The 15,830-nt window shown below is 28.2% G+C and overlaps 2 protein-coding genes and 1 long non-coding RNA gene across 8 annotated transcripts in view; 2 read left to right on the top strand and 1 right to left on the bottom strand.

Annotated features, from left to right (window-relative positions):
* LOC117213785 (golgin subfamily B member 1-like) overlaps window positions 1–4,447 on the bottom strand; it is a 16,785-nt gene extending 12,338 nt beyond the window's left edge. For 2 of the 4 annotated variants that reach the window (XR_004488722.1, XM_033459441.1), the window contains exons 1-5: window positions 3,065–3,286; window positions 2,613–2,990; window positions 2,177–2,529; window positions 1,332–2,091; window positions 1,068–1,176 (exon numbers count right to left, since the gene is read on the bottom strand). Coding sequence is in view for 3 of the 4 variants with exons in the window: in XM_033459441.1 (XP_033315332.1) it covers window positions 1,068–1,176; window positions 1,332–2,091; window positions 2,177–2,529; window positions 2,613–2,990; window positions 3,065–3,271 (1,807 nt within the window). In the remaining variant the exon portion in view is untranslated. Of the gene's footprint in view, window positions 1–1,067; window positions 1,177–1,331; window positions 2,092–2,176; window positions 2,530–2,612; window positions 2,991–3,064; window positions 3,287–4,185 lie in introns of those variants that run through there. The other 2 variants (XM_033459443.1, XM_033459442.1) reach the window with 2 other exon arrangements.
* Window positions 4,448–5,625: 1,178 nt separating this feature from the next.
* On the top strand, window positions 5,626–15,083 carry LOC117213623 (fatty acid hydroxylase domain-containing protein 2). 3 transcript variants are annotated; one of them, XM_033459120.1, is made up of 6 exons: window positions 5,626–5,789; window positions 12,140–12,269; window positions 12,414–12,517; window positions 12,939–13,266; window positions 13,736–14,008; window positions 14,204–15,083. In XM_033459120.1, the coding sequence occupies exons 1-6, from the start codon at window positions 5,762–5,764 to the stop codon at window positions 14,361–14,363; spliced, it is 1,023 nt and encodes a 340-aa protein (XP_033315011.1). In that variant the 5' UTR covers window positions 5,626–5,761; the 3' UTR covers window positions 14,364–15,083. The 3 variants fall into 3 exon arrangements, with proteins under 3 accessions (XP_033315011.1, XP_033315010.1, XP_033315012.1); XM_033459119.1 differs by lacking the exon at window positions 5,626–5,789 and adding an exon at window positions 8,662–8,816; XM_033459121.1 differs by lacking the exon at window positions 5,626–5,789 and adding an exon at window positions 11,908–11,926.
* Window positions 5,919–7,036, top strand: LOC117213624. The gene is made up of 2 exons (XR_004488692.1): window positions 5,919–6,245; window positions 6,480–7,036. It is a non-coding gene; the product is annotated as an uncharacterized LOC117213624 (long non-coding RNA).
* Window positions 15,084–15,830: the final 747 nt, after the last annotated feature.

The raw sequence follows: 15,830 nt of genomic DNA on the forward strand, positions 1-15,830 counted from the left end.
GATATTAATTGATAGTAAATACAAAAGCAAGCAACTTAAATATTACATTATCACAAGTAAATCCATATTCAACAAGCTTAGATTCAACAAGCTTAGATTCAACAAGCTTAGATTCAACAAGTTTAGATTCAACAATTTTTAAGTAAACATATCAACTGTTCTCCAATTATTAATTAACCTTACACTAATTAATTAATTTTAAGATTAATTGATCTTACACTAAGCATGATTAATATTCTTCAAATCGTTAATTCAACAAACAAATTCCCAAATTTAAAGCAAACATAAATTGGTCTGTTTGTTAATTTAATTATCGCCTGTTTATTTATTAATATATCCAAGTGTTAACTTGTATATTTTGAACCATATTAGACAGTTATTTTATATGATATTAATAATATTATACAATATACTGCAAAGGTTTTAAAAAAGATGGCAAAATTGCTTTTTTTTCTAATTGTTCATGCAAGTACGTTAATTATGCAAAAAATCATGTAAAAGGTAATACAAAATTTAATATTTGCTAACAAATAAATCTAGTTCTATGAATCAGAGTGTAGCAAACTTTGACAAGTAAAGTAGGTACCATGTTATGTTAAAATAATAAACCTGATATAACATAATTGATTAGTAATCTCAATAAATATTTATATAATTTAGTATAGGTATCTAACTAATCAGGTAAAAAGATTCCATCACCGGAAATTAGCACAATTACAATTGTCTCAATAGCAATATTTCTCTTATGGGGTAAGCAACAAGAATACAAAAAATATTAACAATTTGTGCTATATATATATATATATATGTATATATATATGACTAATTCATATATACAAGATCAGTTATCAAAAATTCAATATAAATTTCTTATATGTATCATTAAATACATATGTATAAATATGTACATAGGTATTGAAATTTGTCTGCAGTAAGGAAGACAACAACAGGACTTATGGATAATTATTTTAAGAATAATATAAATAGACAATGCATTGCACGTAAAATTGATAACAAAACTAGAACAATGAAAACAACGATGACAGAATTTCTGCCCTGGTTCCTACCTTTAAGCTCATCAAAGTCTACCAGACTCAGCTGAAGGTTACCTTTCTCTTCCTCTAATAATGCCACTTGGTTCCCCAATCTGACAAGTTCTGCATTTGTATCAGACACCTAAATTACAAAATTACATGTAAATGAATTTCATTATTATTTTAAGTAAGTATACTTTCAAATAATTGATCAATTTAAAAACTATGAAGCTTTGAAATGATTAATAAATTTTTGGCCTTATAAACTTATAAATTAATAGTATTAATATATTTTACCTTTTTAAAGTTCTCCAACTGTTTTTGTAGGCTTTTTATTTTACTTTTATGTTGTGCTTTAATTTTAATCATACTCTTATTTAATTCTTCCAATTCTTTGGTAAGTTTCATCACTTTTTCACCTTCTTTAATTGTACTTTCTTCTGGCAATTTTGCCACGATTTCATTTTTTTGTTCTTCAAGTTTATGTACCAAATTTTCAAGATCAGTTATTTTATTTGAATATTCTTCATTTTTTAATGTTAAATCTACTACTTGATTTTGCAATTCTGCTTTAGATTCTTCTTCAAGAAGCTTATTAGATTGTTTTAACTCTTCTACTAAATTTTCAAGTTCAACTATTCTATTATCCTTCTCCATTATTGCACCATTACCATGCATAGATATATTTACAATTTTATCTTGTAATTCTGCAACACCTTTTTGTAACTCATATTTTTCATCTTGCAACTGCTTATTATTATGTTCCAATTTTTCCAATTTAAACTGCAAATCATCAACAGTCGGATCTCTGACTATTCCAATACCAGATTCCAATTTAAATACTCGTTCATTAGCTTCTGCTAACTTCAACTCATAATCTTTTAACTGTTGTAATAAATTCTCATTTTTCGCTTTAAGGGAAGATTCCATTAGTACAAAATTTTCTTGCATTGATTTCATTGCTTCTTTAGTTTCTACCAAAGCATCCATTGTGGAACGAGAAAAGTCAGCACTTGCTGACTCAGACAACTTTTGCTTGTTAATTTCTTTCTTAAACCTAAATAAAGTAATAGATAAAAGAAATAATAAATAAATATATTTTAATCAGTTATAAAATATATTTAACAAGTTTATAAAATTACCCATCAACCGAATTTTCTAGTTCTGTTATTTTATTATCCCTTTCTTGCAATTGTATTAAGAGATTTTCATTCTTATTTTTCAGGGATGTCTCTAAAAGTACAAAGTGTTCCTGCATCGTTCGCATTTCGTCTTTCGTATCTTCGAGAGTATCTAACGTCGTTTTGCCCTTTTTTGAAAGATCTGCAGACATAAGGGTAACTGCCTTTGTCTTAGATTCAATAACAGAGTCTTTTTCTTTTAAATTTTCTTGGAGATCCATAATTGTAGCTTCAAGCTCCAAAATTTTATTAGTAAGTTCTGCAATTTTGTTTTCTTTTTCCTGAATACTCTCAATTTGTATTGGCGACATGACCTATAATTAAAATATTAAGTGTAATTACCAATAGCATAGTAAAAATATTTATTATTGAAAAGATGTAAAAATTATTTGCTTACATCAGAAGTAATCATGACTGGTTTAACAGGGGCAATGGATGATAATTGATCCCTTTGAAAACCCACTACTGCCACATCTTTTTCTTCTAATTGTTGCCTAATAGCTTCTACTTTCTCTTCAACTGCACGTTTAGTTTCTATTATTTCTTTGTTACGTTGTTCAAAAGCTTTTCTATTTTCTGCTAGCTTCTTTTGGAGTAAAGTAGACTTTGCTTTTGCAGTTTTTGCCTGACTAATATCATCAATACTTCCTTCAGATGTATCTGCCAAAGATGTCTCAGATGTATGAGTTACATCTGTAGAAGTCAAATTTCTTTCTCTACTCTTACGTGACAATTTAGCTCTGGATTTAATTTTGGAAAGTCTCCTTGCATATTCCTAAATTTAAATTTAAATTTTCAATGAAATATTCAAATCTTTTCATTAAAATTTTATACATTAATATTTATTACCTGAACTTCCTCTTCTTTCTTTTTTAAACTCTGTTTATTTTTCAACATAATTTCTTTAAGAGATTCTAACTGGCTTTTATTTTGTTCACATTTTTCTTTCGCATGCGCCATAGATTCAGATGCTTCCCCTTCCGTGGTTCCTGGTGGTTCTTCTGATGCACCCCACATTGTAAACTGTAGAATTAAGAACAATAAAAACCACTTCATTATAATTTGTATAAAACAAACATAAACTCTTTTAAATAAGAAATTATGATGACAATGGCAGTGAAAGTTTCTATAAAGTGGTCAGACAGTGTGTCACCCACTGCTCTCATTTTTATAGACTAATTGGATGAAAGCTAAACGGGGGTAAACTAATTGTATTATCTATATGTATAGATATTGAATGTCAGAATACACACGAGTTACCTTGTGGCATATTTAATGCTTACAACACAGCATTTAAGTAGGAACTTTTTCAATGACATCTTATATAAACTATCAGATAAGAAATATACTAATATTATAATCAGACTTATGTATTGTACATAGATATTTTCATTAATGCGTACTTAAATATCACATATATTAATTTTAATGTATACATATTATATACAACAATAAGAAATATACATTTAATATAAATCTAGATATAAAACTTTTAGTACTTATGTATATTTAATATGAATTTATTTTTATATATCAAAACATTTATATAGCTACAATATAAAACATATATAAAACATTTATATATTTGCTTAATATAATATCAAAAAATAATTAAGCAAATTCTACATACAATATTCTAAACTGAAATTATAATATGACACATATGGCTTTCTAATGAATAGATAACTGAAGAAGTTAACCTCAAAATATGTTTAATTAGAAAAAGTACATGATATACATAAATTACGAAGTAAATAGATAATATGATAAACAATAAATAAAATTACATAGATAAGTTTAAATAGTAATGAGATGACGTAATTTATGTTACAAGAGAAAAGTACATATTCTAACATTCTTTGACATTAAAAACTAGGAATCATATCAAAATAATTGATTTTCATATATGTTCTAAATAAACTTGTATTTTTATAAGAACACAAAGTAATTATTTTTCAAACTGTATTTACCTTTATTTATATTTCTGAAATTGTCAAGATGGAAACCCGTTATCATTCGTGCACATATTTTATTAAAGTATTTTTATCACTCACATCTTTATGTAATCAATACCAAATCCATTCATGTCCATATTTCATTAATTTTACAATATTTACAATAATTTTACTAATAAGTACATAAAAATACCAGGTAAATTGTAATCCTATGTCTCAAAATGTAAAGTCTACATTACTCCCTTTACATACGGAAGCAGTTGGAGTTTGAAGTGTTGGTTGGATTTCTTAAGCGCATATGTGCTGCCACATTACGGAAGTCTTTATGACTGTTAGAAGATTTAGAATAACAATTTAAAACTTATACAATTCTATTCCGAATATATTCCTTGATTTTTTTTCATATATTAGAATTTTCATTTTTATATTAGTGAAATACAAATTGGAAACCTCTATTATGTACTTACTATGAAAACCATAAATTTAATGATTTAATTTTGCAATATTTTATTAAAAACTTTAATAAAATTGTTTATATTTGTCAGACAAGATTATGTAGGGTATAAACATACCACAATTGTAAAAATATAATATTGCATAAGTATTGTTATTGAAAATAATTTTTTAGCAAGATTCACTATACCATTTTTTATTCATGTTTTAATAATATAGGAGTATATTTAATAAATCGTTCATTAAAACTAAACAATTTTTTATACAATTTTTTATTCTTTTATTATTTTGGTATAAATAATTAAAAATTTATCTGTATATTAATTAGTTTTTATTTTTTTACTTTTATAAAATCAATAGTCAGTTTATAATAATTGGATTATTGTATTTTACAAATAATGAATTGTTTAACTTCAGACGATCATTTAACAGTAAAGAAAATAATCCTATTGTAACCTACCACGTACGTTTCAATATAGGTACATACATCGTAACACAACAGGTGATAACAGCTGATTCCTATGTGTGTTGTACAACAGAAAACATTTCAACACCTATAGAATAGCATGCAAAATCCAGATACTCTTTATAGCGCTCTTTTTAAATATTAAACATCTAACAGTAAATACATAGTATTTATTAACATTTATTAATAAATTATATAAAGAATAAAATAGGAAATGAATGTGAATGAATAAATAGATTTCAAATATTATTCTAATCAAGTTTCTTTCTGTTTTAGCACGTTGATGGTAGTCAGCTCTACAAGAAAAGAAAAAGACATAAGTACAGTTCTAACCTAATACGTATGCGTAAACGCAGGTTTCATATACACATGTATATATAGATTGCATTGTACACTATAGAATACGGTTTATTATATATACCCATCTATACAGATCTATACACATCTATATATATATATACACACATGTATATATATAGTTGTACACATGAAAGTGTATGTATATGTATACGTATATTCGAGCTGGAGGTACGCGCTTGGTGCTACGGCGCATTTGCCAGTATCAACGGTCTGCGTTTATCGACTATCATGTATACTGTGGCAAATGCGATCCATTGACTTCAGACGCAAGAATTTCCGTGGCTTTTTCATTAAACGCTACCATCTTCAACTATGATGGACGTGCAGAACCAGTTCAAAGGTAGGAAGAGACCATTTCGATTTCTTCCTGTTGACACTTGAATAAAACACGTCGAAACAAGTCGAGTGAATCTACGGCGGCACTGTGACAGTTACCACAAGCAAAACCATAATTCGTTGAACTGTATGTTTTCGTTTATTAAGTATAGTTCATTGGCAGTTGATTGTACTTCTTTCACCTTCTCTACATTTTTTTACTTATTCTACGATCTCAAATGTGATGTCGATGTATATGTGTATGTGTATGTGTCGATATGCATTCGATTATTGACATACACTTTTGGAGGGAAGAAAACTGTAGGCGGAGATGTAAATAAACGCGCATTAATTGATCAATTTGGTCTTTTGTCTTTTGCTCGCTAATAAGTTTGATTTGTATAGCGGTTATCGTAATTATGAAAGGAAATTATCGTTTCTATTTTACCAACTTGTCCATAGCCACGATCACAGACACAAGGTGAGCGATATGAATTTAATCAATAATGAAATTAGTATTTTCATCAAGACATTAACATGACCCCGCTTATCGTATCATGCAAAAAAATAAGGATATATACACCGTTCCCACTGTGGAAGCTTTTATTTACAATATATACAGGCAACGTTGATATGAACGTAGATTAAGCTATTTATTTATTTGTGTTAAATAAATCCTTTACTCTAGTTAAGTAAGTAATCCTTTTTGTTATAGAGAGATGAATGTATCATACAATAGTACCAGAGTTATAAATTAATTTCGAATTAAAAAATTAAAGTTATTCAATATTGAAAACATTTTAGTATCACATATAACCATCAATATTTTTCAATTTACGATGTACTCACTTCTAAAAATAACAGAGAGAACTGTTTTTTACAATAAAATAAATACATTTTCGAGCACGCAAGAAGTAAGTATGTGTTGAATGTATTAAATAGTCTGCTTTAAATTTCTTTATGTAATGTATTAATTAATTCCACACATATTATCTAATTATTGCACGCAAGATATAGACACGTAATGCTTTGTGAGTCGAACTATGTTCCAGACAAAGTAGTATATATCCATAATTCATATTATGCAACAGATTATTGCACAGATATAAATCAAATAAAATTATAATTGAACTGTTTGAAGATACACGGTGCAATAGGATAAATTATGCGAAAGCAATGTTTGACCTTAATCGGGTTAAATTGTCACGTGCGATTCAATTTTCGAATCAAGTCATATAATAAGCAAAGTTTCTTTATTGTAAATATTTTTAACAGAATCTAGCAAAAATGTTTAACGATGTTATGAAATTCATCTTCTTCATCTTCTTTTTTAACAAATGTTCATAACTGAAACTATACTTAATTGTAGTTACAATTAATATATATGTACATACTTTCTTATGCAATTATTTTATATGTACGTTACACTATGTACTTAATGCAAATAAAATGATGCAATATTCTAATATTTCATACTATTTCTATAAAAAATATATATTATTGAATTTTTTGTATTTCTATTACTATATATACTGTGTTGATGCTTGCAGATTATGAATGGTAGTTCAGTTTGTATAATGCTTACACGTTATATGTATTTCACCTTTAATCTAGCTCGACATTTAAGGTAGCTGTTATATGCTTAGCATTTGAATTATATATGTTTTCTCTAATATAACTTACCTAAGCCTTTAACCCGTTTATGGAGTTTTAAGCTTGACCAACTAGTTAAAACTTTGAATTATTTTATTTTTTTATAAAAGCAATTTTTTATATAAAAAATTATTGTCTGTTTCATCATTTTTAAGTAAGTGCTATAGTGTTCATGTAGATAGCGCAAGTAAATTAAAACTTAAAGAGCATTTCTTAATTATATCGTTTAGATGTAAAGTAACGCGTTCGGTGACTCGAATATTCACGAATCAAACAACGCTGGTCGTCAGGACGTCACAGGGGCAAGGGAGGCACTGCTTTCTATCGCTTACCGTTACACGTTGCTATATTGTTTTATCTGCATATGTGACACTTTTGGCCAATACGCGTGCTTATCTTTATGATCGTGTTGAGTCTAACAGAAATAACCAATCGGACCCGCATTCTTTCCATCTGCCAACTTACCACCAATGCATTATACATACACTGTACTGATGAGTTATGAAATGTTGCAATCTAAATTTTTAATATCACAGTTTTAATACTTTTCATGTAAGCTACATATATTCTTCTCTTTAGTTGGAAATTAATTATTTTTATTTGAATATTTATCAAATAATTTAATGCAGAATGACTTGTGAACAATATTTTAGTTTTACACATTCTTTTAACAGTGATTCATTTAAATGTGTACGTTCATATTTGGAATACTTAAGCGTCAACGAAAATACATTGTATATGCTCTTTGTCATTATGACATATAGATATATACATATGTATATTATACAAAACATTGTAGTTTTATATGAAAAATATTTACGAAAATAAGAACTAAGATTTGTATAAAGCAAGAATTCCATGACTAATAAGAAAATATTTCAAAAATAATTAAAGCTATGGACTTTGTAAAGGTAAATTTGACGATGAAATTATTTTTCATAATAAAACTGGGAAATATAAAGATAAATCAATTATATGAAAACCGTTCTTATAATTGATTATTTCCGAGAAATTTTTAATCCAAAAGTTAGAACATTTGACAAATCTACTGATTTAACTTCCATTCAAAATATTCCAAAAGTCATCATCAGAAATCAAACATAAACATGTTTAGTAGCGGTTAATGGACTTTTGACGATCTAATATTTACTTCCACAGACTAGTAAAAGATTAAGTGGTACAAGTAAAAAGGAGCGAGTGGTGGAGGGGCGATTATATTGTCTGAGGTATAGTTAAGGATGAAAGAACACGAGTTTGGCCAGTATGTGTCACTCGACAACGCAATGCCGTACATCAGAGTCTGAACATAAAAGCGTGAATATAAAAAGTGCGTGTTTTAATCAGATCCTGAGGACAAGTTTCACGATGGCACTACTCGAAACTTTTTTTCGACGAAAAGGTATAATATCAGTGAAGACAGAGACGAGTATATGTCTCGAAACGTGAATGAAGCGTGTCACTGTGCAAATGTACATTATAAATACATACTTCGAATTCTCCTTTCTTCGAATCCGCGCTTTGTGATACATACCATGTGCGAGATGTTCAGTGGAGTTTGTGAACCAAAGAGGGAGCTATGTATTTACTTGACACGTTAAGGAGACTTTCTTCGAATCTTGTTACGAATAAATTGCGGATATTTATAAAGTGTTTCGACAATAGCAGTACGACCGGGTAGGGGATGATTCTTCGTGAAAAAATTAATCAAAAATGTAGAGTAAAGTTTTTGTGTATGATACTTTATTTTCGAGAAAATAAAGTTTGAAAATTTGACAAGTATGCTTGAACTTGTATAACTCCGAACTGAACAAGACTAAATTATCGACATAAAGTTATTCTGCATGTGACAATAAGTAAGAAATGTAGAATACAATTTTTTCGTAAGACGTTTTGTTTTCAAGAAAACTAAATTTGAAAATTTATTATGCGCCTATACTAAGCCAGTTCTTAGCCAAATATGTTCAAACTATCGAAAACTTCTTGAAAACAAGGTTTGAAATGGAAAAATTTTATTTCACATTATTGTCTTATTTTCGCATATAGAGTAATCTCCTACCGATTGTCTCGTATTCATACCTAGTCTCTGATTAGCCGTTTAAATATACTTAACAAATTTTGAAACTCGATATTCTCAAAAGTGAAGACTCGTACGCAAAATCTGTACTGTACGTTTTCGACTCATTTTTTCACGAAAATTCGCACTACAAAAATTTTCTTCACCCACTAGATATTATACGTAATGATATATTTTACATATATTTTCTTATATATTTTTGATGTAATGTATATAAGTACACTCTATGCATTTTTGCATCTTTATATTTACCATAAATGCATAAAAAGATAAATATAAATATCTTCAATAATAGAAAATGATAAATTTTCGAAATAAAGATAATGAATACGAAATCTATCCATACTCAAAAACTCTATCTTAGAAAGATTACTATGGTATTATAAATCCTATCATTGAATTATAGGTAAAACAATGACCCGGAATCATTAATGCTACACAAGGAACTGTTACCAAAGAAATTGTTGTAGAAGAATCTAATCTTCGAAAGATGTTTGTAACTATAATATGAACATTAAACAGAAGTTGCGAAATATGTCGCAATCGTAAAACAAAAATAATTTTTCATGTTAGATCTGAAATTTTCACGATGGAAATTTTCCATGTGTTATTGCATGTGCCGCAATGATAAATTTTTCCGTATGAAATGTTAGATTTGAAATTTTCACGATAGTGAGATATCATGCTATTGGTTTTTCGGGAAGGAGCTGTTACACTTACAATACGATTATATAACAATGATAATATCATAACTTTTGAAGACTTATAACAAACAAATATAACAAGTACGAGTATCCATGGTAAATTACAAATCAATGTTACGAATACGGATTAACACAAATATGTCTGTCAATATTATCGAGAGCGTAAAAATAAACTTCGAGAATTGATGTATTTATTTTATAAGTGAAATCTCATTATGTTTTCAGAGCTCGTGAAACTTTCACCCTTACGTATTACGATATTATAGCAGAAGTCGCTTTTTAACGTGACTTGAAAATCCTACGTCTGACGATTTATAGAAATTATTTTAAAAAATTATATATATATAAAATTATATATTATCAAAACATCAGCAAAAGACATAACAAAAGCATGAAATATTTATGTGCCTTGCATAAAAATTATTCGATTAGACGAACAAAATTTTCCAACACAGTATATCCATTTATAATTAGTTTTATCCGTTCATCTCATCAAACAACGCACTACTTCATAATCGGTCCAAATTTTATGAGAAATCATTAAGAGGATGTGATTTAAACTGATGTTACTGTGAAAGATAAACTAAATTTTGTAATATATATATGTATATATATTTTAGAAAATAAATTAGATGGCATAATAGATAGGTATATTTTAAAAATTAATGTACATTGAAAAGATTGAATAAGGGAAGATAAAAGGGACTTTAAATAAACATTAGCTAACAGGAAGGAAAATCGAAGCACGAAAAAGCCAAGGTCATGTTAATCTGGTTGATGCGCGATAAAATGCTCAATAGATAGCAGCAGAATGACATGTCTAACAAATGATTCATTAAAAAAAGAAAATGAGTCACATAGATCTTTAAGCTCCACTTCGAGAACAGTCATATATAATACATTATATGATGCACTATTCGAAATCATATTGTTTCATCTAATGAGATTTTTATTTTCCTTCTATCGCTTCAAAGCTGTAAGCTGTACGATACCTCATGTATATATTAAACAATATTTAAATCAATTTGTGAATACATTACAATATGGTTCTACGTGTATTTAATTAGATCTTGACGTACAGGATGGCATGTTCGTAGTTGATTTAAACATTGATGCCATTCGTTAAGACAACAAGCAAGGCATCATCTATCACAAAATTTACTGTATTAATTTTTATTGTTAGCCATGCATGCGACCTTTTCTGACTGCCATGTATTTATTCATTTTTTGCTTGTTAAAACATCTATAAGATAGTTTAATAAAAAGAAATTAATTTTATTTCTTTTGTTTTAACGGTATAAAGTAGAAAATCTTTAAATATCAGCATTTTATCGACATATTTTTTTTATTAAATGTATCCGTTTATAATAGTCTTTTTTATGTTTCATGTATACTATTTCCGTGTAAAAATTGTTATATTTTGTGAAAATGTTGAATTTGTAAATATGGTATGGCATGGTATGTAATAATTCGAACGTCGATAATCGGCTTCATGCAACTTGTCCGCGAACACGTTAAAAACGGTAATTGCACGTAATCGCACGTTTGAAAGGGCTAAAGTCGAGTGGCTGTTCAGTGCATTGTCGATCGAATCCGGGTTATCTTGTATAACGTCCTGTTGTGCAAACGTCGCGCCGTCTTTCCTCACACACTTTTATTTGAAACCGAACTTTCTTCCATTACTATCCTTTTCTGAAACATAATAGGAAACAAAAAAATTATACGGGATAAGTAATTAAAATAAGTAATCGCTCGATGTAATTATTAAATGTGAATTTGAATTTTTGAAAAAAACGGCGAGCTTAAGTAACAATAACAAGAAGATCAAAGAATATCTCTTCCAAATTACATAAATTAAATGCCATTTGTGATGATATAAAATTGATGTAATCAAAAGAGCTATAAAAACTATACATAAAGTTAATAACAATCTGTTCTTTACAGTGACGCCTGCGACCGGCGATGATTGTAAGAATCAAACACCACCAACTTTGCTTTCGAGTTTACGAAGCGTCCTTTTCGTAATCGGAACCGTAGTGATCGGGTTTGCTGCGTTCTGCAACTCGTTAACATGGTAAATTCTAACGAATGACGTATACAAATATGGCTACCGCATTTTTGCAATTCGATCAAATATTAAGAGATATTGTTACCTTTAAGATTGAACGACTCATGTTTACCATAATCATTTCACTGTTTCGATCCTTTCATTTATTAGGCATTTACAAAGATTTTGGGGAGCCTCTGGAGATTTCTGGCAAGCACAATGGGACAAAATCTTAGACAAATTAGGAGACGATCCTGTCACGCTTTGGGTTCATGGTATATCGAGATAAAGCAACGAGAATATATACAGTATACAGCAGTTCCTAGATAAGTACAATCTAAAATGAAAAATCCAGTTCGAGATCGATTGATGATGATGATGTCATCGGAATTGAATTTTATCACAAAACTATTTCAAATATGTTAGAGATCTTAATAATAAGGATGATGATACACTTCCATGAAACATGATATACGATAATATACAATTAAGTTATCTTTTATCTCCTCTTTTTTTATTTAAGAAAACAGATATTTATACAAATATGATATTTTATTATACGAGAACAAAAACAAGATCTACTGAAGAAAGAAATTATTTGAAACTTATCTTGGAACATTCTTGTCGTCTTACGTATTTTTACCAATTTCTTGCAAAAATGTAAAAAATTACAAATTTGGAACTAATACGTTCCAGGCTCATTGGGACTAATGTTCTTCGTATATTGGTTCTTCGGTGGGATTTACACGATTCTAGACATAACTAATCGACCGGCTGCTTTGCGGAGATACAAAATACAACCGGGTACGAACGAACCAGTCGACACGAGGGAATTGTGCAAAGTAATCGCTCAAGTACTATTCAATCAGATCATTGTTGGAGTTCCTCTAGCGTGCGTCAGTTATCACTTTATGGAATGGCGCGGTTATCCGCCTGTACGCGAATTGCCGACCTTCCACTGGGTGCTTGTTGAAATCGCCATCCACATATTATGCGAGGAAATTGGATTTTATTACTCACATAGGTATGCAATTTCTTTTTTATCCCCTATTAAGGTATCTTGTTAACTTTGCTCTTAAGTCGCTCATAAAGCTTCATTAGAAAACATTTTACCGTTAATAAATATGGATTATACGAGATGGCCTGTATTAATCCCTAAATTAATTCATCTTGAAAGGTACGTATACTGAGTTAAAAGAAAATTAAATGTGCCAAATATCAGTTTCTAAATCATTCTTGTATTATTTTTTGTACTAAATCTATTTATGTGTGTAGTAGATTAAAATGATTCATTATGTGCATTGCTTAAAGTAATTAAGGAGTAATACTTTTGTATAGATAAACAGAAAAATAATTTTTAATTATCTTACTAAGCAATTAAAATCACGTTTGAATAAATGTTCCTCTGCATTATTACGTATGTGTATTACGTAGTGTTTTATATGCCTATATTGTTGTAAACAAACTTATGTAAAAGTAAAATTACATTACAGATTTCTGCATAGCCGTTATCTCTATAAGTATATACATAAACAGCACCACGAATGGACGGCCCCTATAGCTGTAACATCGCTATATTGTCATCCTTTAGAACACATTGGCTCAAATCTATTACCACCGTTTTTGGGAGTATTCATCGTAGGTTCTCATGTGGCTACTGCTTGGCTTTGGTTCTCGCTTGCTATTCTCTCTACATTAAATGCTCATTCTGGTTACCACCTACCGTTCTTTCCATCTCCAGAAGCTCACGATTTTCACCACTTAAAGTAAGTAATTTTCATACATTTTTTTTTTTTTTTTTGAGATTATTTATCCTTAACATTAAATAGATTGAACTGAGTTGTACACGCGCTAATAAAATAATTTGTTTCCTTTTTTACTAGTATTTCATAAGTCTCTAGCGATATAAATATATTTTATATGGAAGTTTAATATTGAATATTGGACTTATTATATTTTAGATTTAATCAATGCTTTGGAGTTTTGGGAGTATTGGATCGAATTCACGGAACAGATACGCAATTTCGTAATTCCAGAGCTTATCAACGTCATGTAATGATGCTTAGCTTGGTTCCTCCAAGAGAAGCTTTTCCGGATGAAGTGAAGTATAAATCTAAGTAGAATGTTTTATCGAACATCGTGATTAAATATGAAAGTTCAGTACAAGAATATGTTTAATATGGAAATGCAGTATAAATACTTCTACATTTGTAGTATTTTTCTGTTTCTTTCTTCTTATTTTATTAATTTTCGTGGAGAACAATCGATGAATTAAATTTAATTAACAAGATATAGTAGAAGTTAAAATTTTTTAATGTTTATCGTTCGTCAACCAAGTACTTTTTTCTTTATGTAGAAACTGCATATTTTTCATTATTATCAGTTTGTAAACAGTTTCAATTATTACAAACTTTACAATGGTGCGATTGTAATATTATTATTATTAAACAATTTATCCGCGTAAACAATTTTTTTGTATGAAAACACGACAAATGAAACTTTCTGAGAGTATTTATAACGAATACTTTCAGATGTAAAAATGATCGTTCTAAAATTATAACGAAAAGAATTTTACCATGACTTTAATGGGCGAATTTTAGATTATTAGAATATCTTTTTTACGACAAATACATTGTTGGGAAATTTAGAAAGATACTGAGTATTTCATCTGGATATTACCCTGTTAATAATTACATGACATAGCAATATTCTGAGAACATCTACTTAACAAAATTATATTTATATTGAAATTACAACATTAAGATAAAGCTATTTGTGACAATTACTATTTTTATATTTAATTCAATAATAAAAGCAATAAATATTTAATCTAAGATGAAATTACGATTGTAGTATTACAGTAAAAATTATAATTGCTGTAGATTGTTACTAGCCATCAAAGATTATGCACTTTAAAGCTTTAAATTTGCAAAATAAGTCAAACTATTTAAAAGTATTGAAGACATTAATATCAATAACTTCTTTCTCTAATCAAACTTATTTATATACTAAAAACACAGATCAAATCACGGAATTGAAGCTTCATCTATTTTTTCGTATAATAAATTTTTACATGTATGAATTAAATTAATACATGTATACAAAATTATATATCATATTTATAACTGTCCTATAATTTGTTAACAATTATTATCAGAAATGGCTACATTATTCTTTGTCATTATAAACTTTGTAATTTATATGCAATGCTAATATGCATAATTTTATGTATCTACATAACAAGCTTACTAATAAAAAGAAAAAATCAAAACTACGAATTTTCTTTAATATTAAAATGTAATTATGATATATAACATAAAAGATAATATAACGTAATATATAATGTAAAAAGTAATCAAACATTTTTAGTTACAAGTATTTATATTTTATAAGAATATGAAAGATCTTGTTACATATATATATATAAATAATTATTGCTTTATTACACCCAGATAACATACAAATTTTACGAACATTAAATAAACAAGAAGTTTATAAAATTTAATCATTACTAATAACAATTGCAAAAAACCTTACTGGATAAAGTAATTACATAAATCATTGCTTATATTTTCTATAGTATAATAA

Source organism: Bombus bifarius, unplaced genomic scaffold (genome assembly GCF_011952205.1).
Source record: "Bombus bifarius isolate JDL3187 unplaced genomic scaffold, Bbif_JDL3187 scf7180000009125, whole genome shotgun sequence".
NCBI classification, from domain to species: Eukaryota; Metazoa; Arthropoda; class Insecta; order Hymenoptera; family Apidae; genus Bombus; species Bombus bifarius.

Excerpts from the sequence above, each read along its gene's own strand:
- LOC117213623 (XM_033459119.1), top strand. The coding sequence starts at position 8,681 with ATGTGTCACTCGACAACGCAATGCCGTACATCAGAGTCTGAACATAAA. Across the intron at positions 13,267-13,735 it reads GGATTTTATTACTCACATAG|ATTTCTGCATAGCCGTTATC; the intron begins GTATGCAATTTC and ends ATTACATTACAG. Across the intron at positions 14,009-14,203 it reads CACGATTTTCACCACTTAAA|ATTTAATCAATGCTTTGGAG; the intron begins GTAAGTAATTTT and ends ATTATATTTTAG.